Source organism: Pipistrellus kuhlii, unplaced genomic scaffold (assembly GCF_014108245.1).
Source record: "Pipistrellus kuhlii isolate mPipKuh1 unplaced genomic scaffold, mPipKuh1.p scaffold_m20_p_42, whole genome shotgun sequence".
Taxonomy (NCBI): domain Eukaryota; kingdom Metazoa; phylum Chordata; class Mammalia; order Chiroptera; family Vespertilionidae; genus Pipistrellus; species Pipistrellus kuhlii.
In genome coordinates this window covers 1,795,376-1,817,090 of record NW_023425543.1, presented here as the reverse complement: position 1 = coordinate 1,817,090, position 21,715 = coordinate 1,795,376, and the positions used below count along the sequence as shown (strand labels likewise).

The 21,715-nt window shown below is 48.4% G+C and overlaps 1 protein-coding gene across 4 annotated transcripts in view; it reads right to left on the bottom strand.

Annotated features, from left to right (window-relative positions):
• CHD2 (chromodomain helicase DNA binding protein 2) overlaps window positions 1-21,715 on the bottom strand; it is a 65,144-nt gene that overhangs the window by 15,799 nt on the left and 27,630 nt on the right. For all 4 annotated transcript variants that reach the window (XM_045572026.1, XM_045572024.1, XM_045572025.1 and 1 more), the window contains 18 exons: window positions 21,519-21,643; window positions 20,482-20,698; window positions 18,942-19,031; window positions 18,120-18,310; window positions 16,899-17,087; window positions 15,081-15,243; window positions 14,234-14,386; window positions 13,197-13,268; window positions 11,973-12,122; window positions 10,763-10,911; window positions 9,749-9,845; window positions 9,198-9,290; window positions 6,629-6,799; window positions 5,465-5,640; window positions 3,988-4,029; window positions 2,345-2,484; window positions 1,602-1,740; window positions 697-847 (listed from right to left, as the gene is read on the bottom strand). In XM_045572026.1, the coding sequence (XP_045427982.1) occupies window positions 697-847; window positions 1,602-1,740; window positions 2,345-2,484; window positions 3,988-4,029; window positions 5,465-5,640; window positions 6,629-6,799; window positions 9,198-9,290; window positions 9,749-9,845; window positions 10,763-10,911; window positions 11,973-12,122; window positions 13,197-13,268; window positions 14,234-14,386; window positions 15,081-15,243; window positions 16,899-17,087; window positions 18,120-18,310; window positions 18,942-19,031; window positions 20,482-20,698; window positions 21,519-21,643 (2,508 nt within the window). The remainder of the gene's footprint in view (window positions 1-696; window positions 848-1,601; window positions 1,741-2,344; window positions 2,485-3,987; window positions 4,030-5,464; window positions 5,641-6,628; window positions 6,800-9,197; window positions 9,291-9,748; window positions 9,846-10,762; window positions 10,912-11,972; window positions 12,123-13,196; window positions 13,269-14,233; window positions 14,387-15,080; window positions 15,244-16,898; window positions 17,088-18,119; window positions 18,311-18,941; window positions 19,032-20,481; window positions 20,699-21,518; window positions 21,644-21,715) is intronic.

The following is a 21,715-nucleotide window of genomic DNA, read 5'->3' as shown; positions in this document are numbered from 1 at the left end:
GCGAAGGGGAGCTGTCACCCGCTCGCTGGGGACCCTGCATGTGGGAGGAGCACCGCACGGCGGGGCCCGGAGCACCACATGGGGCGCATCCGAGGGAAAGCTGGAGCCGGTCGGCTCTCCCTGCTGACGACTGGGCGCGGCCGGCCGGCCGGCCGGCCTGCCTGCCTGCCTGCCCGCCTGCCTGCCTGGGAGCTGGGAGTCCGTTTTTTTTGTTGTTGTTGTTTGTTTTTTTGCGACGGACACGGTGGGAGGCTCGATTTTGTGGGGCCAGTGTTTAATTCCGTTACAAGAAACCACTGAGGCGGCTCTCACTCTGTCTCTGGATACAGAAGTGAAATAACGACCGTTTCCAATCCAATGGCAAGCAAAGGGCCAGCAGCTGAGGCCGAGCGATGCTTTTTTTTTTTTTTTTACCACGCAGAACCTTCCCCGGTGTGTTTGCTGCAATGAGACTGACCTACGTATGACAAACGCCAGAGCTTTGAGATTTCTTGTATAGTAATTCCCACAGTGCTTACAATTAATTACCTGGCAATCACCTTCGTCCACGCCAGAAATCCCCCGGAATTCGCTGTCGTGATCATTTCCGAGTCGATCCCCCCCCACCCCGCCCCTCCGGAAAACAGCTAAAAAATGCGTTAACGGACGCAAGGTGTCTTCTAGGAAGCGCCAGGCGTTACTTACAGAGTTACCTACTTTGTCAGTCAGCCTCAGCTCCGGGTCCGTCTTGATGAGCTCCCAGTTGCCGTAGCCGTGCTCGTAGATGCCCAGCAGGAGGCGCGAGTCCTCCTCCACCCCCCACTCCACGTCGAAGTGCGCGGCTTTGACGCGGCAGGTCAAGCAGTACCTGCAGGGGTTTCAGAGAGAGGAGGGCGTCTCTGATTTGGGAAACGGACACAGAAGAAGACGGACACGGCCCTAACCGGTGTGGCTCGGTGGATAGAGCGTCGGCCTGCGGACGCAAGGGTCCCGGGTTCGATTCCCGTCAAGGGCATGCATGTTACCTCGGCTGCAGGCACGTCCCCCAGTGGGGAGTGTGCAGGAGGCGGCTGATCGATGTTTCTAGCTCTCTAGCCCTCTCCCTTTCCCTCTCTAAAGAAAAATCAATAAGCCGGGACCAGTTTGGCTCAGTGGGGGGTGTGCAGGAGGCAGCTGGTCGATGTTTCTCTCTCATCAACGTTTCTAGCTCTCTATCTCTCTCCTTTCCTCTCTGTAAAAAATCAATAAAATATATATATTTTAAAAATCAATAAAATATATATATATATATTTTTTAAAGAAAGGACAAGGAGCCCAGCCAGCGTGGCTCAGTGGTTGGGCATTGACCTATGAACCAGGAGGTCACGGTTCGATTCCCGGTCAGGGCACAGGCCCGGGTTGCCGCCTCCATCCCCAGCGCAAGGCGTGCAGGAGGCAGCTGGTCTATGATTCCCTCTCATCACGGATGTTTCTCTCTCTCTCTCCCCCTCTCCCTTCCTCTCTGGAATCAATAAAAATAAGAGAAGACAACGAAGGCGCTACGTCGCTACACACAGCTCGGCTCCAAGTCTACCTTCCTGAGGCACGGCCAGCCGAGCGTGCGCAGCAGGTGACACACTCACTTTTTTTTCTCTTCGGGGTCCACCGGGATGGATTTGTGCAGCATCTCAAACTCCTCCTCGTGCTGGATGACGGATTTCACGTTCACCTGCACCCCCGAGATCTTGATGGTGGGGCCTCTCTTTTTCCCCGGGCCTTTCCCTGGAGGGAGCGTGAAATGAGAACGTCCGTCTCTGTCTTATTGCTAATCAAAGACACAGCCTAGCCCTGACCGGTGTGGCTCAGTGGATAGAGCGTCGGCCTGCGGACTGAAAGGTCCCGGGTTCGATTCCGGTCAAGGGCATGGACCTTGGCTGTGGGCATATCCCCAGGGGGGGGGGGTGTGTGCAGGAAGCAGCTGATTGATGTTTCTCTCTCATTGATGTTTCTCTCTCGCTCGCTCGCTCTCGCTCTCCCTTTCTCTCTGTAAAAAAAAAAAAAAAAAAATCAATAAAATATACGTTATAAAAAAATACAACCTATAAGGCTGTCTCAGTTACACTAGCGTCTGCAGTTGTTATTTCCTACTTGATTTATGCTTTGGTTCCAAAATTCATAAAATTAACAACAACAAAAAAAAAGATTCTGAAGGAATCAGCACTAAAGAATTTCCTTTTGCCTTTCTAACTATTCCCATTAACAAAATCATTTAAGTGCTTTAGAGATGATCTCTATAAAAAAAAAAATAATAATATATGAGATCAAGTGTATACCCAACACACACCCGAGCTGAACAAAGCCATGCCAGCCCCCGCCGGGGCCTCACCCTCGCCTGCGTTCTCCTTGAGCTGCTCCTCGTACTCCTGCATGGCGGACACACAGCTGTTGTGCACCAGCTCCCCCAGGCGCTTCAGGTCCGCCACCGACTTATCCACCAGCTCCGCGTCGCGCGCTATGCACTCCAGCCTGGACGGACGGACGGACAGACAGACAAGGGACAGGTCAGGGCCCTGCGCCCACCTTCTTTTTATATACACACACACACACACACACACACACACACACCCCTGTATTTTTCGGACCATAAGACGCACCAGTTTTTAGAGAAGGGAAATGAAGAAAAAAAGATTCTGAAACAAATAGTGTCCTAAAATATTTTATGTGCATTAAAACCCAACATCACAGTCATAAACACATGTAATCAACCCTGTAAAGTAAACAGCAGCATTTAGAACCATTTTCGAGCCGGGCAAGCACACAGAGACCACACAGAGCCGGGCAAGTAAAAAAACTTTTTCTTTAAAGTATATGTGTAGGCTATATTTGGACCATAAGACGCAGGGACTTTTTCCCCCCACTTCTGGGGGAAAAAAAGTGCGTCTTATGGTCCGAAAAATACGGTATGTTATTGATTTTGTACAGAGAGGAAGGGAGAGAGAGAGTTAGAAACATCGATGAGAGAGAGTCATCGATCAGATGCCTCTTGCACACACACCCCCTACTGGGGATGTGCCCGCAACCAAGGCACATGCCCTTGACCGGAATCGAACCCGGGACCTTTCAGTCCCCAAGTCGACGCTCTATCCACTGAGCCACACCGGTTTCGGCTGCGCCCACTGTCTTACCGTCACATCAAACACCACGGGTCTTTGCCAAAACCAGTTTGGCTCAGTGGATAGAGCATCAGTCTGCGGACTGAAAGGTCCCAGGTTCGATTCCGGTCAAGGGCATGTACCTTGGTTGCGGGCACATCCCCAGTAGGGGGTGTGCAAGAGGCAGCTGGTCAATGTTTATCTCTCATCGACATTTCTAGCTCTCTATATCTCTCCCTTCCTCTCTGTAAAAAATCAATAAAACGTATATTTTAAAAAAAATACCACGGGTCTCAGAGAGGCCTGCTCCCGCAAGGACACTTTCCCCTGCCTTCCTTCGTCCGTAAGAACCCTGCGACACTGACTGAGGGCCGAGTTACTCATTTCCCATCAGGAAGAACTTAAGAGTAATTTCAGAGACAATGGTGGCCCAGGCAGTGGTGTGGCTCTGTGGTGGAGCATCGAGCTGTGACCCAGAAGATCAAGGTCAGGGCACAGGCCCGGGTTGTGGGCTCGGTCCTCGGCGTGGGGCGTGCAGGAGGCAGCCGATGAGTGATTCCCTCTCATCGTCGTCGCTGTTTCTCTCTCTCTCTCCTCTCTGACATCAATAAAAACGTATTTTTTTAAAAAAAAATACAGCCCTTGTCCGCTGCTTTAGTGCCCACTGTCCTTTCCCCAGCCTTCTTTCACTCGTCACGATGCTCCCTTCAGTTATTCTACAATATGTCCTCCTGGTTCTAAGTCATACGGAGCATGTGGCTACATTCATGTCTACAGTCAGGATGTCAAAAGGTGCCCGACCTTCCATGGAAACAGCAGCAACGAAAGAAGCTGCCACCTGTTAATAAGAGGCGACAGGAACCTTGGCTAAGCTTACCGTTCAAGCGGGAGACCAAACTTCTTATACGCCTTGATGAACCTAGGGAGGTGAGCAATAGCACACGTTAAAAAAGAGAGAGAGAGAGAGAGAGAGAGAGAGAGAGAGAGAGAGAGAGAGAGAGACTTCAGCTACGTTAATGCAAACACACGTGTTAAATATGAGCCACGTGAAAACCGTCAAAAATAGACGAGACTGGATCCTTCTAACAGGTCTTTGGATGCTCACTGCCTCTGCAAACGGCCAGCTTCCGGCTGAGCGCTGGCAATCTATTCTGACTAAATAACAACTTGAACTTGCTTCTCATGAAGCTGCTTAGGGACGGAACGAAGATCAGCGACGTGCCTCCCATGTTATTTATTTTTAAATATGTAACTCTGTGTAATGCGTGATATCCCATCACTGCCGTAACTCTGAACATTAAAACCCCCGAACAGACTGAAACCAGTTTGGCTCAGTGGATAGAGCGTCGGCCTGCGGACTGAAGGGTGCCAGGTTCCATTCCGGTCAAGGGCATGGACCTTGGTTGCGGGCACATCCCCAGTAGGGAGTGTGCAGCGGGAGGCAGCTGATGGATGTTTCTAACTCTCTATCCCCCTCTCTTCTTCTCTGTAAAAAAATCAATAAAGCTGAAACCGGATTGGCTCAGTGGTAGAGCGTCGGTCTGCGGACTGAAAGGTCCCAGGTTCCATTCCGGCCAAGGGCATGTACCTTGGTTTTGGGCACATCCCCGGTAGGGGGTATGCAAGAGGCAGCTGGTCGATGTTTCCCTCTCATCGACATTTCTAGCTCTCTATCCCTCTCTCTTCCTTTCTGTAAAAAATCAATAAAATATATTTAAAAAAAAAAAAAAAGATCATATGATAAACACTAAAATATTTTTTAAAAAATCAATAAAAACATATTTTAAAAAAATAGATAAATAAGAACGTCAGGCCGAAACCGGATTGGCTCAATGGATAGAGCGTCAGCTTGGGGACTGAAGGGTCCCGGGTTTGATTCCGGTCAAGGGCATGTACCTTGGTTGCGGGCACATCCCCAGTAGGGAGTGTGCAGTGGGAGGCAGCTGATGGATGTTTCTAACTCTCTATCCCTTTCTCTCTTCCTCTCTGTAAAAAAAAAAAAATCAATAAAAATATATTTTAAAAAATAGATAAATAAGAATGTCAGGCCGAAACCGGATTGGCTCAATGGATAGAGCGTCGGCTTGGGGACTGAAGGGTCCCGGGTTTGATTCCGGTCAAGGGCATGGACCTTGGTTGCGGGCACATCCCCAGTGGGGGGTGTGCAAGAGGCTCTCTCTCTCTCTTCCTTCCTCTCTGTACAAAATCAATAAAAACATATTTAAAAAAAAATAGATAAATAAGAACGTCAGGAGGGAGGAGCATTTCCGATGGGTGTCTGACTCGGTCTCTCTCGCCCTCCCGGCGGTATCCCTGCCCCCCAACGAGGCCCGGGGACAGCGGGCCCCGCCCACCTGCGGATCTCGGCGTCCGTGAAGCCCTCCACCAGGTCCTTCCGCACGCTCCGGGGCCGCCCTCGGCGCTTCGGCTTCTTGTCGTCGTCCGAGTCGTCGGTCTCGCTCTCAGAGGCGGACGACCTCTGGGCCTGCCTCTTTGACTCGGTGTCCGAGTCGCTGTCGTTGGTCTGGGCCTGAAACGGCAGAGGCACAGCTGTGACCGGTGTCGGGTGCGAGAGGGCCGAGGGCCCAATTCTCTGGGACTCGGAACTTGCCCTCCCGTCAGACAAGTCCATTTTCCTTTGGGAAAAACAAGGAGGCGGGTGCCAGGCACTGAAGGGAGGAAGACCTGACAGGGACAGGTACTCCTCCTCCTCCTCCTGAGAAGTGTGAACTCTAAGAAGGAAAATGGAACGCAAGCGTTGGAATCGCAAGCTTACGTTCACTTCCTTGGACTTCGTTTGCTATTTGTAAAAAAATGGGGATAACAGCCCCTTTATCCAGGGTTCTCAAAGGGTTCAATGAATCGGTAAGTTTAAATGCTCTAGGCTCGGTGGTTGGCAAACCGTGGCTCTCGAGCCACATGCATGCAGCTCTTTGGCCCCTTGAGTTTTTTAACAAAGGCCAGCGTAGGAGTGCCCCGGATTATGTTAATAACAATGTACCTACCAATAGAGTTTAAGTTTAAAAAAATGTGGCTCTCAAAAGACATTTCAATCATTGCGCTGTTGATATTTGACTCTGCTGACTAATGAGTTTGCCAACCACTGCCCTAGCTTCTGCCTGTGAGTCTTCAGCAAATAGTCGCTACTCTTAGCTGCTACTGAGTTATGATTTACTAAGATCTTGGGCAAACTTCCAGTCTATTATAATCTCCCAACAAACTGGGTACTAATGTTGTTGCAAAAGTCAAATGCCATAGTGCCTGTATCGGAGGAACAGTTCTACAGTCTCCACAACACTCTCCAATCCTGAATTGGATAACCTGCTGCGTTAACCTCAGGTGAGCCAGGAGCCCCAGGCACTTCCTCATTCCTCTGCTGGGTTTTCCCCGAGAGAGACTCTGCCCCGGAGCCCGCAGGTCGGGCAGCAGCAATGCAAGGCCCTTTGCGTGGACACCGGGCACTCCTGCAGCGTCAGAGCCCGACACGGAGGCTGCTCTCTTCCGTCTCCCTCGGTTACCTTCTTGGTGGAACTCCGGATCCGAGGCAGCATGTAGATCTCCTCCAGCTCCTTCTGCCGCTCCTCCTCCTCCACGCGCTTCCTCTGGTCCTCGGGGATGATCTCGTCCCAGTCCCTGTGCGGACGCTCTTCCAGCTCCTCCTCGTCCTCCATGGTGGCGAAATTGGCGACCTGAGGTTTCAACGCACGGACAACTGAGATTCCTCTAAGTTTCCAAGGAACATCCACTATAATCTCAAACTCTGTTTTGTTTTTTGTGTTTTTTTAAAAAAATATATTTTATTGATTTTTTACAGAGAGGAAGGGGAGAGATAGAGAGTTAGAAACATCGATGAGTAAGTGTCATCGATAAGCTGCCTCCTGCACGCCCCCTACTGGGGATATGCCCGCAACCAAGGTACATGCCCCTGACCGGAATTGAACCTGGGACCCTTCAGTCCCCAAGCCGATGCTCTATCCATTGAGCCAAACCGGTTTCGGCTCAACTCAAGTGTTTTTAATCTGAAGATGCCATGATTAATAAGGGGAGTCCTGTGATATTACATAATCAAAGAGTCAACTTTCTACTAATCTCCCCCTTACCCCCCCCCCCGCCCCCAGAAATCAATTTGCCACATCCTTAAGGTCATCAGAAATTTTACTGAAAAGTAGGGAAGCAGATATAAAGATAGAAAGTGTCTTAAAGTTTAAGTGAAATACATGTTGACACACTGCGGACCAGTAGTTTGATTGCTAGCTTTACCCAGCGGCCAGATAAGTCTCTATTGAACGAGTACAAAGAACGTTTTACATAAATGTTAAAGGCACGCTTTAAAATTGAATACCCATGCCGAAACTGGTTTGGCTCAGTGGATAGAGCGTCGGCCTGCAGACCGAAAGGTCCCCCGGGTTCGATTCCGGTCAAGGGCATGTAGTGCATTGGTTGCGGGCACATCCCTGGTGGGGGGTGTGCAGGAGGCAGCTGGTCCATGTATCTTCATCGATGTTTCTAGCTCTCTATTTCTCTCCCTTCCTCTATGTGAAAAATCAATAAAATATATTTTTTTAATTGAATACCCATTGCATTTTGAAATTATTTATTACATGTTCTTACAAGCTAATATCTTTTTGAAGTATGAGACTTTGTAAAACACTGCGTAATATGAAGTGAGAATTCTCGTGATCCATCCACAATGCCTGCTTGTCTCTCCTTCCCACTCTCCCCCCACCCTCTCTCTCTCTCTCTCTCTCTATATATATATATATATGCACACACACACACACACATATATATATACATACATATATATGTGTATACACACACACACAGACGATATATTATAAAATTATACACCTGGAACTTATATAACTTTATTAACCAATGTCATCACCCCAATAAATTCAACTTTTTTAATAAAAGGGCCTTCGAAAGGCCAGAGTCCCCAGTAATGTGACTTAATACACATAACATTCTGACCAGGACAGCGTCGTGAAGATTTCTTCTGCTTAAGAACGGAGCGGCAGTCACAGAGGTGGAGTCGGGCGGACACACTAACAATTCCCCTCCCCTCTCAGACACGTGACATCAGGCACGGGAGCCTTCTGACCCATCCTCAGCTCCTCCCCTGCTCTCCCGCCGAGACGGCTCTGCCTGTGGCCAACCTTGACCTCATTCCATCCTGCTTCCTTCCAAACCCTTCACCCAGTTCTCCCTTCATCCTAACGGCAGACTCTACCACGCTTAACCACCTCTGTCACCTGCTTCAAACTAACGCATGGTCAATCCTTCCAACCAGGTCCTCTCTCTTTCTTTTTTAATTGGTTTTTAGAGAGGAAGGGGGAGAGAGATAGAAACATCAATGATGAGAGAGAATCATGGATCGGCTGCCTCCTGCACACCCCCTACTGGGGATTGAGCCCGCAACCCGGGCCTGTGCCCTGACCGGGAACCGAACCCTGACTTCCTGATTCACAGGCCAACGCTCAACCACTGAGCCACACCGGCCAGGCCTCACTTGCAACTGGGAAGCCTTTGTCTCTTTGACCCGCCTACGCCTCCAGAGCCAGTCTCACGTTGGGATTACCGGCTGATCCAATTTCTCTGACCTCACGGATCTCGGGAGAGTCTCGTATGACCCTGCTGACTGGCTCCAGAGCGAAGCCAAGGCCGTATTTTCTAAATTCAGCTCTACTCCCTATCAAGTTGCTCCTGGCAAGCCCCGGCCGCACCCAGGGCTGTGGCAAATCTTTTCCACTCCTCAGCAAACACCTCATTTATTTCACTGGTCACTAAGCGTACTTTCCCTTCTCTCTCAAAGGCGGCTCCTCCGGCTTCTTCTATCGCCACTATTTTGAAGAAGTGGCGATAGAAGAAGTTCAAGTTTAAAAAAATGTGGCTCTCCAAAGAAATGTCAACTGTTGTGCTGTTGGTACTTGGCTCTGTGGACGAATGAGTTTGCCGACCACTAGGCTAGAGAATGGCATTGGGCTATCAGAGCGCCTGGCTTCCAGAAAGTTCTATCATCCGGCATTCGTTATTACCGAACAGTGAATCAGCGCCAAGAACCTTCTCCCATGAGGATACTTATACCTTAAATTGTGACAGGAGCTCATCGGTGGCACTTGTGGACACTTCATTCTCTCTGGTTTCAGCCAGGCGCAGAATTTCATCTATATCCATCTCCTGGGAGAAGAACAGCAACGCAAGTGTGATAAGGAGGTAACACAGGTATAGGAAGGAGGCAACAGTAAGGTCTGCACACGCCGACAATGTTTGCTGCAAATAAACCAGCTCTCTTTTCCGTTATCCCATTTTTAATTTTCTTTTATAGCCTCAACTTCACGCTGTTTACATTTAATGCTTCCAACCATTACTTATACAAATAAGGTGAAACTTCAGGAACTACAAGAAATGAAAACGGAATAAAAAAAAGACCAAAGATGGAATCCTCAAATGCTTTTTTCTCATTCTTTCCTATTCAATAAGAGCTTTGAACTTTATTTGAAAAGACAAAGACAAAAAAACAACAACCTATGTCCTTTAAGTAGTTACTGCTGCTGAACAGAAGCCCGTAACAGGCTCAGAATCCGCTTCCCAAATACTGTGGCTCACCAGAAACGCTTTCTCTCCTTGGTAATTACCTGAGGCTCTGACTCCTCCCCTTCAATTTCTTTGAAAAGATCCTCTGCTCCAAATTTCAAAATAGCTGTCAGCTCTTCTTTATTAAAAGGATTCGAACTGTAAAAGTTAAAAGGCATGCGATTGTAATCTCTTAGGAATGTCAAGTAAGCTCTACTCCAGATCTACTAGGGGGCCCAATTACTAGTGAAAATGCAAATTCTGCCGTAAGAAAAATGACCTCTCAGACATTTCATGTTTTTGTCCACAGGATGGGACTGTGGTGGCAACCCTCAGCCAGCAGAAGGCTAGGACATCAATCCGTTTCCTGTTGGCTCATCCGTCACGTGGTTGGGTGAGACGGGTAATGAGCGACATGAAAGAAGACAGTTCTCTCTGTGTTCTTTGACTCAGAAAGTTACCATTCGCCTGTGGTCCGATAGGAAGGAACCACAGTGCTTCTACCCAGCTTGCTCTCTAAAGGGACTTTGGCCCCTTGAGTGTGGCTCTTCCACAAAACACCACGGCCTGGGCGAGTCTATGTTGAAGAAGGGGCGTTAGAAGAAGTTTAAGTGTAAAAAAAAATGTGGCTCTCCAAAGAAATGTCAATCGTTGTCCTGTTGATATTTGGCTCTGTGGACTCATGAGTTTGCCGACCACTGGCTCAGTGGATAGAGCATCGGCCTGCGGACTGAAGGGTCCCAGGTTTGATTCCAGTCAAGGGCACATGCCTGGGTTGGGGGTTCAATCCCCAGTGGGGGATGTGCAGGAGGCAGCCCATCAATGGTTCTCTCTCATCATGGATGTTTCTATCTCCCTCTCGCTTCCTCTCTGAATTCAATAAAAATATATATAAAATATAAATATAAGGAAGCACTGTCATCCTGCAGCCTCAGCACGGCCTGATTCCCGGGAATCAAAAGCCTCATGTCTGTTGTGCAACCCCCCCACCCCCCACCCCCCCACCCCCGCCGCCGAAGAGTGAATGCCCCGAGTGTGGATGGGGCCCCGCTGGTCTCCCCCGCCCAGGCACTCACTTGGACCGCCCCGAGTTGTTTTCCAGGACCGTCCGGCCAGTGGTGTCCATGCGCTGGATCACCAGGTGGTCCAGGACCATCTTCTTCTTGGCCCGCTCTATGATCTCTTCCTCCACGGTCCCCTTGGTAACCAGGCGGTAAATGTTTACCTGTAGGAAAAGGAAATGTCATGTGCATGCCCCGTTATACACAAAAGGAGGTCACCTCCGTCCGAGATCAGGATGCACCAAAAAGGACTGTAAGCCATAAGCCCTCCGTCCACACAGACCTAAGCAGAGGCCGTATTTTTTTTTACCACCTGCAGCAAGGTTGCATTCTCAAACGAATCTGCCTTCAAGGACTTTTTACACGGCCTTGTTCTAATCATAAAAATCTTACTGAGGAATAATCCATTTCACCAAAACGGGGTCCGTGGCTGAGCAGGAAATTTAAGAGTTACCCTCTGCCGAAACCGGTTTGGCTCAGTGGATAGAGCGTCGGCCTGCGGACTGAAAGGTCCCGGGTTCGATTCCGGTCAAGGGCATGTACCTTGGTTGTGGGCACATCCCCAGTAGGGGGTGTGCAGGAGGCAGCTGGTCGATGTTTCTCTCTCATCGATGTTTCTAACTATCTCTCTCCCTTCCTCTCTGTAAAAAAAATCAATAAAATATATAAAATAAAATAAAAAGACCATCCTGAACAACATCAGCATATTTACCACCAACTCTTCCATAGTAACAGAGGAGAAAATGTTCAGCTCCAGGTCTTTGTATCCCATGCCTTTTTAGGATAAACTAGAAAGTCACTGGTGATGTACTTTTTTATTTTTTTTTATTTTTAAAAAAATATATTTTATTGATTTTTCACAGAGAAGAAGAGAGAGGGATAGAGAGTTAGAAACATCGATGAGAGAGAAACATCAACCAGCTGCCTCTTGCACACCCCCTACTGGGGATGTGCCCACAACCAAGGTACACGCCCTTGACCGGGATCGAACCTGGGACCTTTCAGTCCGCAGACCGACGCTCCTATCCACTGAGCCACACCGGTTTCGGCTGATGTACTTTTTTAAACAGAGAAAGAGAGCAATTCCGTAATAGGCTATCAGACACCTCCCCTTGGGAAACGAAGCTAAAGAGGAAAAAAGCCTTTTACGAAACACCCCGAAAAGGCCCGCAAACCCCTCCGGCCCCCCCCACGCAACACCCAGAAGCCCCTCCCTCCCCCCGACCTGCTTCTTCTGGCCGATCCGGTGGGCGCGGGCCTGGGCCTGCAGGTCATTCTGGGGGTTCCAGTCCGAGTCGAAGATGACCACCGTGTCCGCGGAGGCCAGGTTGATTCCCAGGCCGCCTGCCCTCGTGGAGAGCAGGAAGCAGAAGTCCTGGAAGCAACGCAACACACGTGACTTGACGCGGGGGCCTTCTCACACGGCGCCCCGTCTGACCGGCCCCGACACCCCAAAACCCCTGCAAGGTGCGAAGCAAGGTGACCCCAGGGTGGGGTTTGCAGAAGGCAGCTAAGGAATGGTACTCTTTCGTCATTGATGTTTCTATCTCTCTCCCCCTCTCCCTTTGTCTCTAAAATCAATTTAAAAAATATATTTGAAAAACAAAACAAGCCGAAACCGGTATAGCTCAATGGATAGAGCGTCGGCTTGGGGACTGAAGGGACCCGGGTTCGATTCCGGTCAAGGGCATGTACCTTGGTTGCGGGCATATCCTCAGTAGGGGGTGTGCAAGAGGCAACTGATCGATGACTCTCTCTCATCGATGTTTCTAACTCTCTATCTCTCTTTCTTCCTCTCTGTACAAAATCAATAAAACATATTAAAAAAATAAAATAAAAAGTAAAAAAAAAATAGTAAGCCACAGTGCAGCACAGGGTCCAGCTGCTTTGAGACGTGGCAAATGTACTTTTCAAGACAGGAAGTCTTGGAAAGTACAGATCAGAAGCTTCTGATATTAACATACAGCCCAATAATAAAAGTGTAATAAGCTAATTAGACCAGCCGTCCTTCCAGGTGAAGCTGGAACTGTGAGGGAAGCCCGGGTCCCGGGTGCCAGAGGGAAGCGGGGGAAGGCAGCCCCCCTGGTGCACGAATTTCGTGCACCAGGCCTCTAGTATCCCAGCATGACCCTACTGGCCAGCCCTGCCTCTTTGCCTGGCTGCTCTCCTAGGCCCAGACACTTGGTATCTGGAAGACACTAGAGAAAACTCCGGAGGCCTGTCATCAGCCCACACCAGGGGGATAAAGAGCATGCACGTGCTCTCCTGGAGTGACCATGAGTCGCCAAGACATCTTTCACTGAAGTGACCTCTCGTTGCCCTCGCAGGAGGGCTGCCACCGGGAATTGTTCCGGAAACAGAACGTATTAGCCCAGAAAGGCTTTGTCCCCGGGACCCCGAGCCCAAGCCAACCCCAGGAACGGAGCCGTGCCCCCCCCCCCCCGCGTACCTCAGAACCGTCGGCATTGAAGTGGTCCAGCGCCTGCTTTCGGATCTCCCCCTTGATGGAACCATCCAGACGCTGTAAAGACAAGCCACAAGGAAGTCATGAGGCAGGAGAACCGGCCGCGATCGGAAGAGGCACCGGACTGGGAACCTTTACCAGCGCGACACCGGCCGGGTAAAAATAGCTGGAATGCGCTGGCGGGCTGTGCCTCAGCGGCAGAATACCCTAGCCCCAAGCTCTCCGGTTACAAAGTCAAGGTCAGGAGGCTGCGATTCAAAGGGCTATGTGGGTTTATCCCGGGATCAGAATGGCTGCCAGGACCCGTAAGGAAAAGGCAACCCACGCTGAGCTTCGAGGCTTTGATGCTTCCGCATCGGTGGGCATCAAGAGGTGAGGCAACACCAGCTCCCGCCGAAAACGATGCTTCCTGACCAAATATAACTAGAGTTGCCCCGTTATTTGTCCCTTCTTTCTTTTTTGGTTCATCTTCACCTGGTGATTTTTTTTTTTTTAAGATTGATTTCTTATCCGAAACCGGTTTAGCTCAGCGGTAGAGCGTCGGTCTGCGAACTGAAAGGTTCCAGGTTCGATTCCGGTCAAGGGCATGTGCCTTGGTTGCGGGCACGTCCCCGGTAGGGGGTGTGCAAGAGGCAGCTGATCGATGTTTCTCTCTCGTCGACGTTTCTAGCTCTCTATCTCTCTCCCTACCTCTCTGTAAGAAAAATCAATAAAATATATTTTTTTAAAAGAAAAAAAGATTGATTTCTTAGAGTGGAAGGGAGAGGGAGAGAGAGAGCGAGAAACGTCAATGTGAGAGAGACGCATCGATCGGCTGCCTCCCGCACGATCCAGCCTGCAACTGACGTATGCGTCCTTGACCGGCATTGAACCTGGGTAAAAATTAAGGCGGCCCTGGAACCTTAATCGCAGCTTGTGTTCTCCTTCAGGGTAACTTAGCCAAACAGAGCACAGAACACAGGGGGGGGGGGGGGGGGGGGGACGGGAGGGGGAGCAGAGCGTCCCATCGCTGAGTGCCTCACCTGGAAGGGATAGTGCTTGATGGTCAGGTATTCGGCCAGGATGTCCAGCATCCGCACCATCTGGGAGAAGATGAGGACGCGGTTCCCCCTCTCCCGCAGCCTGGTCAGCAGCTTGTCTAAGAGGATCAGCTTCCCGCTGCTCCGGATCAGGGACTGGAAATGGACAAGACATCCCGGCGTTCAAGACACTTCAGTCTGCCCTCCATCTCTATGAGCTCACATGGGCTTCACATCACAGTGAAGCCTCCTGCCTCCTAAAATGCTCTTTATGCCGAAACCGGTGTGGCTCAGTGGATAGAGCGTCGGACCGCGGACTGAAAGGTCCCGATTCCGGCCAAGGGCATGTACCTTGGTTGCAGGCACATCCCCGGTAGAGGGTGTACCGCAAGAGGCAGCTGATCGATGATTCTCTCTCATCGATGTTTCTAACTCTCTATCTCTCTCCTTTCCTCTCTGTAAAAAATCAATAAAATATATATTTTAAAATGCTCTTTATCTGTTATCGGTAACAATGATTTCAGAGTTTTTCCTAGCTGTTGTTATTGTTAATTCTTCCCATCGATTTTTAGAGAGAGTGGGAGGGAGAGGGAGAGGGAGAGAAACATCGATGTGACAGAGTCACATCAACAGGTTGCCTCTGGCAAGCTCTGTGACCAGGGTGGGGATGAAGCCCGCAGCCAAGGTCCATGCTCTTGATGGGAATCGAACCTGGGACCCTTCAGTCTGCGGACCAACGCTCTATATATCCACTGAGCCACACTGGTTCGGGCTTAAGGCTTCTTTCGATAGCGCCTACAGAAACTGAAGCGTCCCTGAGGAAGTCACAGCGAGCAAGGAAGGCACGCACCAGGAGGATCTCCTGCCCGTTGTCCCTCTCGTTGTCCTCGGGCGGCTTGATCAGGTAGCAGTGGTTGCAGCACTTTTTGAGCTCCATCACGATGTTCAGGAAGCCAGACGTGCTGCCTCTGGTGCCTTTGGCGAGAGCCTTGTAATTCCTGGTCAGGATCCACCTGCAAGGCACAGGCGACAGTGCTGTCAACCGATTCAAACAAGGAGCTGGGGTCGTCTCTGAGATACCGACATTGAAGCTGAGTCTTGACGAACCCTCTACACTCATCTGTGGATGCACAGGGAACCAGGCATCCGGCATAAAATATGAAATGAGGCCACAGAGCCGGGATCAGCAAATATCCAGGCTGTGAGGAAAATCTATTCGACAGACTCAACTTCTTCGCTCAAAGAATTTACAAAAAATAAACTTAAGGGACATGCCAACCAGTCACAATGTATGGGCCTTATGTAGACCCCAATGCAAAATAGCCAAGTGTGTGAGTGTGTGTGTGCGTGCGCACACATATTTATTACAACCAAGAAAATGTAAACACTCACTGGACGTTATAAAAATATTAAGGAATTATTAATTTGTAAGGTATAACAGTATTGATGTTATGCTTAACTCTTTTTTTTTTTTTAATATATTTTATTGATTTTTTTACAGAGAGGAGGAGAGAGGGATAGAGAGCTAGAAACGTCGATGAAGAGAGAAACATCGACCAGCTGCCTCTTACACACCCCCTACCAAGGTACATGCCCTTGACCGGAATCGAACCCAGGACCTTTCAGTCCGCAGACCAACACTCTACCACTGAGCCAAACCGGTTTCGGCTCTTTTTAATTGTGGTATAGCTGACATATAAGATATTAGTTTCAAAGGTATCCATTATGATTCAGCGCTGTGTATATTATGAAATGATCACCGTAAGTCTAGTTAATATACGTCACCATATAGCTATAATTTTCCCTTTTTAATAGCCGCTCTTGTTAACTAAGTCACCATGCTATAAACTAGATCCCCATGGTGTACTTACTTTTAACTGAAAGTCTGTATCTTTTGAACCCTTTGTCCATTTTGCTCAACTCACACACAATGTGTTCTCTGTCACTATGAGCTTGAGGTGACCTTTTAAACTCTATTTTGGGGGTTTATTTTTGTTTTTAGACATGCAGAAACATGTGTGATATGTACCTGGGATATGCTTCAAATGATACATAGGTGGGAATGGGGATACAAAAGAAGATCTGGCTGAGCTAGGATTGGCCAGGAGTTGTTAACTATTGAAGTTCAATTCCCGGTCAGAGCACATGCCAGGGTCCTGGGCTCGATCCCCAAGCGTTGGGCCTGCAGGAGGCAGCGGATCCATGATTCTCATCATTGATATTTCTCCCTCCCTCCTGCCTTCCTCTCTGAAATCAATAAAAATGTATTTTTTTTAAAAAAGCAAGGATAGCCCTAACCAGTTTGGCTCAGTGGATAGAGCATCGGCCTGTGGACTGAAGGGTCCCAGGTTCGATTCCGGTCAAAGCCATGTACCTTGGTTGCGGGCACATCCCTGCAAGGGGGTGTGCAGGAGGCAGCTGATGGATGTTTCTAACTCTTTATCCCTCTCCCTTCCTCTCTGTAAAAAAAATAAAAAATATATATATATATATATTTTTTTTAAAAGCAAGAAGAATAAAAGTTCCTCTGACCATACACTGCTACTGAAATGTGTGCTGGGCCCTTTGCTGAGAGAAGCAGTGGCTTTTTTGTCTATGGCCCGTGTCCGGGCTTCAGGGCACTCATCTCGCGCCTGGTCGCCCCACCCAGCCGGCCGCGGCCACGTACTTGTAATACTGCTTCTGGAGGGCCGACATCTCCACCCGGAGGATCTGCTCCACCTTGGCGGGCAGGGACTTCTCCACGTCCTTCTTCACCCTCCGCAGGAGGAAGGGCTCCAGCACCTTGTGGAGGCTCTGGTAGCCGTTCTCGCGCCCCTTCCCATGATCCTCCTCGAAGTCTTCCCAGAACTCAAACCTGCGGGTGGAACGGCCCAGTGTCACTTGGTCACACAGAAAGAGAAAAGCATTTCTGGCCGGAACCGGTGTGGCTCAGTGGATAGAGCGTCGTCGGTCTGCGGGCTGAAAGGTCCCGGGTTCGATTCCGGTCAAGGGCATGTGCCTTGGTTGCGGGCACATCCCCAGTAGGGGGTGTGTAAGAGGCAGCTGGTTGATGTTTCTCTTTCATCGACGTTTCTAGCTCTCTATCCCTCTCTCCTCCTCTCTGTAAAAAAATCAATAAAATATATTTTAAATAAATAAATAAATAAATAAATAATTTTTAAAAAAGCATTTTTGCAACAAAAATTTCTTTTGAAATAAAATGGGGGGGGGAGGAATCTTCCCTATAAGGACAGATAAACTTTATATATTTATTAGCTCTTGAATATGAGAGGAAAACCAATGGGTTAGTTCATCAGTCTACACTGCATAAAGGTTTCCAACTTTGAGACAGCATCCAGAGGTCACAAAATTTTAGTGTATCATTTCAATCAAGAGTCAGTTATTGTATGAAAAATGCAGAAAACGTAATCTTAATTCTTTGAATAAGCTGCAATTTCTTAAGAAAGTAAGTTCATAGGTAAAATAACACAGTGGCAGTATTGGAGCTGTCACTGCTCAGAGGAAAAAGTTACCAAGTTTCCGTCAGTAACTGTCACTGTTCCTACGTTCAAAAGTTAATGGTTGGGCCAAAACCGGTCTGGCTCAGTGGTAGAGCGTTGGTCTGCGGACTGAAAGGTCCCAGGTTCGATTCCGGTCAAGGGCATGTACCTTGGTTGCGGGCACATCCCCGGTGGGGGGTGCGCAGGAGGCAGCTGATCGATGACTCTCTCTCATTGATGTTTCTCTCTATCCCTCTCCCTTTCTCTCTGTATAAAAATCAATAAAATTTTTTTTTTTTTTTAAAGTTAATGGTTGGAACAACAACAAACGAGATGACAGCCCTCTGACAAAGCACCGGCATCTCGGACAGTCTCGCGTGTTTTGAAAGACGCGGGAGGGAGCTTACTTCTCCGGCATGATGAAGTGCAGCAGGGACCAGAGCTCCTTGAGGGAGTTCTGCAGAGGGGTCCCCGTAATCAGGAGCCGGTGGTTGGACTTGAAGTCGATCAGGGTTTTATACAACAGAGAGTCATCGTTCTTCAGCCGGTGGGCTTCGTCCACGCCCAGGAAGGCCCAGCTAATACTGCCCAGCACGGTCTAGAGCGAAAAAAATAAAACACAACGAGCCACCAGGTCAGAGGGAAACCCACGAGGACGTGCCAGCGTTAACTTATCTCGGTACAAAATGCCAGCGTGTGCCGAAGCCGGTGTGGCTCAGTGGATAGAGCGTCGGCCTGCGGACTGAACGGTCCCAGGTTCGATTCCGGTCAAGGGCATGTACCTTGGTTGCGGGCACATCCCTGGTAGGGGATGTGCAAGAGGCAGTGTGGCTCTTCCACAAAATACCATGTGCAGGTGTGCACATACAGTGCGATCGAAACTTCGCGGCCCATGCGCAGAAGTCGGTTTTCGGCCTGGGCGAGTCTATTTTGAGGAAGTGGCTCTAACACCGAGCCACACTCAAAGGGGCCAAAGAGCCGCATGTGGCCCTCGAGCCGCGATTTGCCAACCACTGGACTAGGCCACCTAAGGTCCCCTTCAACAGTGAGTTTGTTTTTGTTGTTTTTTTAATAACCTTCATATTCATTGTGGGTTTGTTTTGTTCATTCGTTTGCTTTTTTTAAAGAAAGAGAGAGAGGAGAAATAACATGGCAGGTGGGAAGTATACACCCCACCATTTGGACAAGTCACTATACAAAATTGAGCCTTTAAGTTTCCCATTACACACCTTGTCTTTTAAGAGGATTTCGTATGTTGTTATAAGTGCGTTGAATTTGAGCCTTTTGGTCTGAGAGTGAATCCACTCATACTCCCGTATCTATGAAAGAAAAGGGCAATTCAGATACAATTTCCACGCTGGCCAGCCACTCTTATGACAGACGCAACAGAAACATTCCCAATCAAAAGACTTTTAGAATTTAATAAATACCTTATACATTCTAAAATGACCTAATCAATGGAAGTATAAAAGCAGTTAAGAGTTAGGATTAAAAGGACTATCTATCACTGAGCATCAAAAACTTGACTGCCAGAATTCAAATACATTGTCATTTCCCTTCACCCCTGCAGCCCCAACACAACTGACCAAAAAAAAAAAAAAAAAGCATTTCATCAGCAATTTAACCCTCAAAATGGGAATTTTCTTAAGGAAATATAATCTGGTTATTTTCTCGGACAGGGCACTACTTTTATTAGCAAGTCAAACAAACTCAGAACCACTAGGGAGGCCAGAAATTTCATGAATCATAGAGCAGACGAATATAGGCCCCAAGAAAAAGGGAGGCTTAACCCTGGCTGTCTGGCTCAGTGGATAGAGCATCGGCCTGCGGACTGAAGGGTCCCAGGTTCGATTCCAGTCAAGGGCATTTACCTTGGTTGCGGACACATCCCCAGTAGGGGGTGTGCAAGAGGCAGCTGATCAATGATTCTCTCTCATCGATGTTTCTAGCTCTCTATCCCTCTCTCTTCCTCTCTGTGAAAAATCAATAAAATATATTTAAAAAAAAAAAAAGTTACTACCAAGGAAAGATTTAAGTCTCCGATGCTTAAGTATGATAAAAGGCAAAGCTCACTTCTGGCCCATTGTCCTTTACTCTTATTCCTTTCTTATAAGTCATGCAATTTTAATTACTTTTCTTTTTTTTTAATTTTTATATATTTTTTTAAGGACAATTGCAACCTCACCATGTTCAAAGATTGGGAAACACACACTTAAGAGCTTGATTACGTTCGGTAATATCTCTCTGCTCAAACAGCTAAGATAATATTAATATTCCACAAAGTATTAGCTCCTTACAATCCTTCATAAATAAGGTGGTCTTAGCCAAAACCGGTTTGGCTCAGTGGACTGAGCGTCGGCCTGCGGACTGGAAGGTCCCAGGTTCGATTCCGGTCAAGGGCATGTACCTTGGTAGCGGACACATCCCCAGTAGGGGTTGTGCAGGAGGCGGCTGATCGATGTCTCTCTCTCTCATCGATGTTTCTAACTCTCTATCCCTCTCCCTTCCTCTCTGTGGAAAATCAATAAAATATATATATTAAAAAAAAAATACTGCAATCCAACCAAGAGATTCCCCTTCGTGTACTTTCCTTAAACATACGCATGTTTGACAGAATATCTGGGTTGCATTTTTTCTGATACATACATCCCCCACTTAGCAGGGGCACAGCACAGAACCGTAACTTTCCCAAACACTATAATGGCGTTAGGCCAGTTCCCCCAACACATTCATAACACAGAGTCTACCCCGATGCTCTTGTTTACACACCGTATTTCTGCTCATCAGGTCCCCTATGTAAACCACTACGTTAATCTCTGGTGCCCAGATCTCAAACTCCCTCTGCCAGGAGGTGAGGGTGGATAAAGGGACGACTATAAGAAAGGGGCCGTACAGCTGGTGCTGGTGGAACAGGTAGGAGAGGAATGATATGGTCTGGATGGTCTTTCCTAGGCCCATTTCATCAGCAAGGATTACACTGTTGCTTCTGCGGGAAGAAAGAAAAAAACACAAAAAACATCATCAGTTCACACAAAAAAAGAGCAAGGATGCCAAGGCCCCATGATATCGCCAAGCAAAACGCTTCTGTATTTCCTCTCACCTGCAATTAAATCTCCTACATAAGAGAAAGCGGAGCCCTAGCTGGTGTGGCTCAGTGGATAGAGCGTCAGCCTGCGGGCAGAAGGGTCCCATGTTCGATTCCAGTCAAGGGCATGTACCATGGTTACAGGCACATCCCCAGTGGGGGGGTTTGCAGGAGGCAGCTGATCGATGTTTCTCTCTCATTGATGTTTCTAGCTTTCTATCCCTCTCCCTTCCTCTCTGTAAAAAAAATAAATAAATAAAAATCAATAAAATGTTTTTTAAAAATAAAATCAATAAAAAGAAAGTGGAAGCTACAAACAGAGTGACAAGTGATCAAAGCATGATCAAGACTTAGATTAGGCCTCGCCGGTTTGGCTCAGTGGATAGAGCGTCAGCCTGTGAACTGAAAGGTCCCGGGTTCGATTCCGGTCAAGGGCATGGACCTTGGTTGCGGGCACATCCCCAGTGGGGGATTTGCAGGAGGCAGCTGATCGATGTTTCTCTCTCATCGATGTTTCTAACTCTCTATCCCTCTCTCTTCCTCTCTGAAAAAAAAAATCAATAAAATTTTTTTAAAAAACAAAACGGCAGACTTCTCTCAATCACATAATTTTAAAATTTCTACAACGCACGGTACAAAGAAGTGACTGACTCTTTGCCGCTAGCCATAAAGAAGCCAAACACAGCACAGAAGCGTTCGTTCGGACATCTTGTCTACCTACTTGCACCAGGAATGAGCGAGCCAGTTGAGACCCTCTAGCTGATAGTCCCGGAGCTCCAGATTCTCCCCTCCTAAATATGCCGGCTGTTTCTTTAACGCCACGAATCGTGGTCTCTGCTTCAGGGCCTGAAAAAGGAGATGAACCAAGCCCCAGGTCAGAAAAAAAAAATCTCTCTTCCTGTACCTGTGCTAAAATGC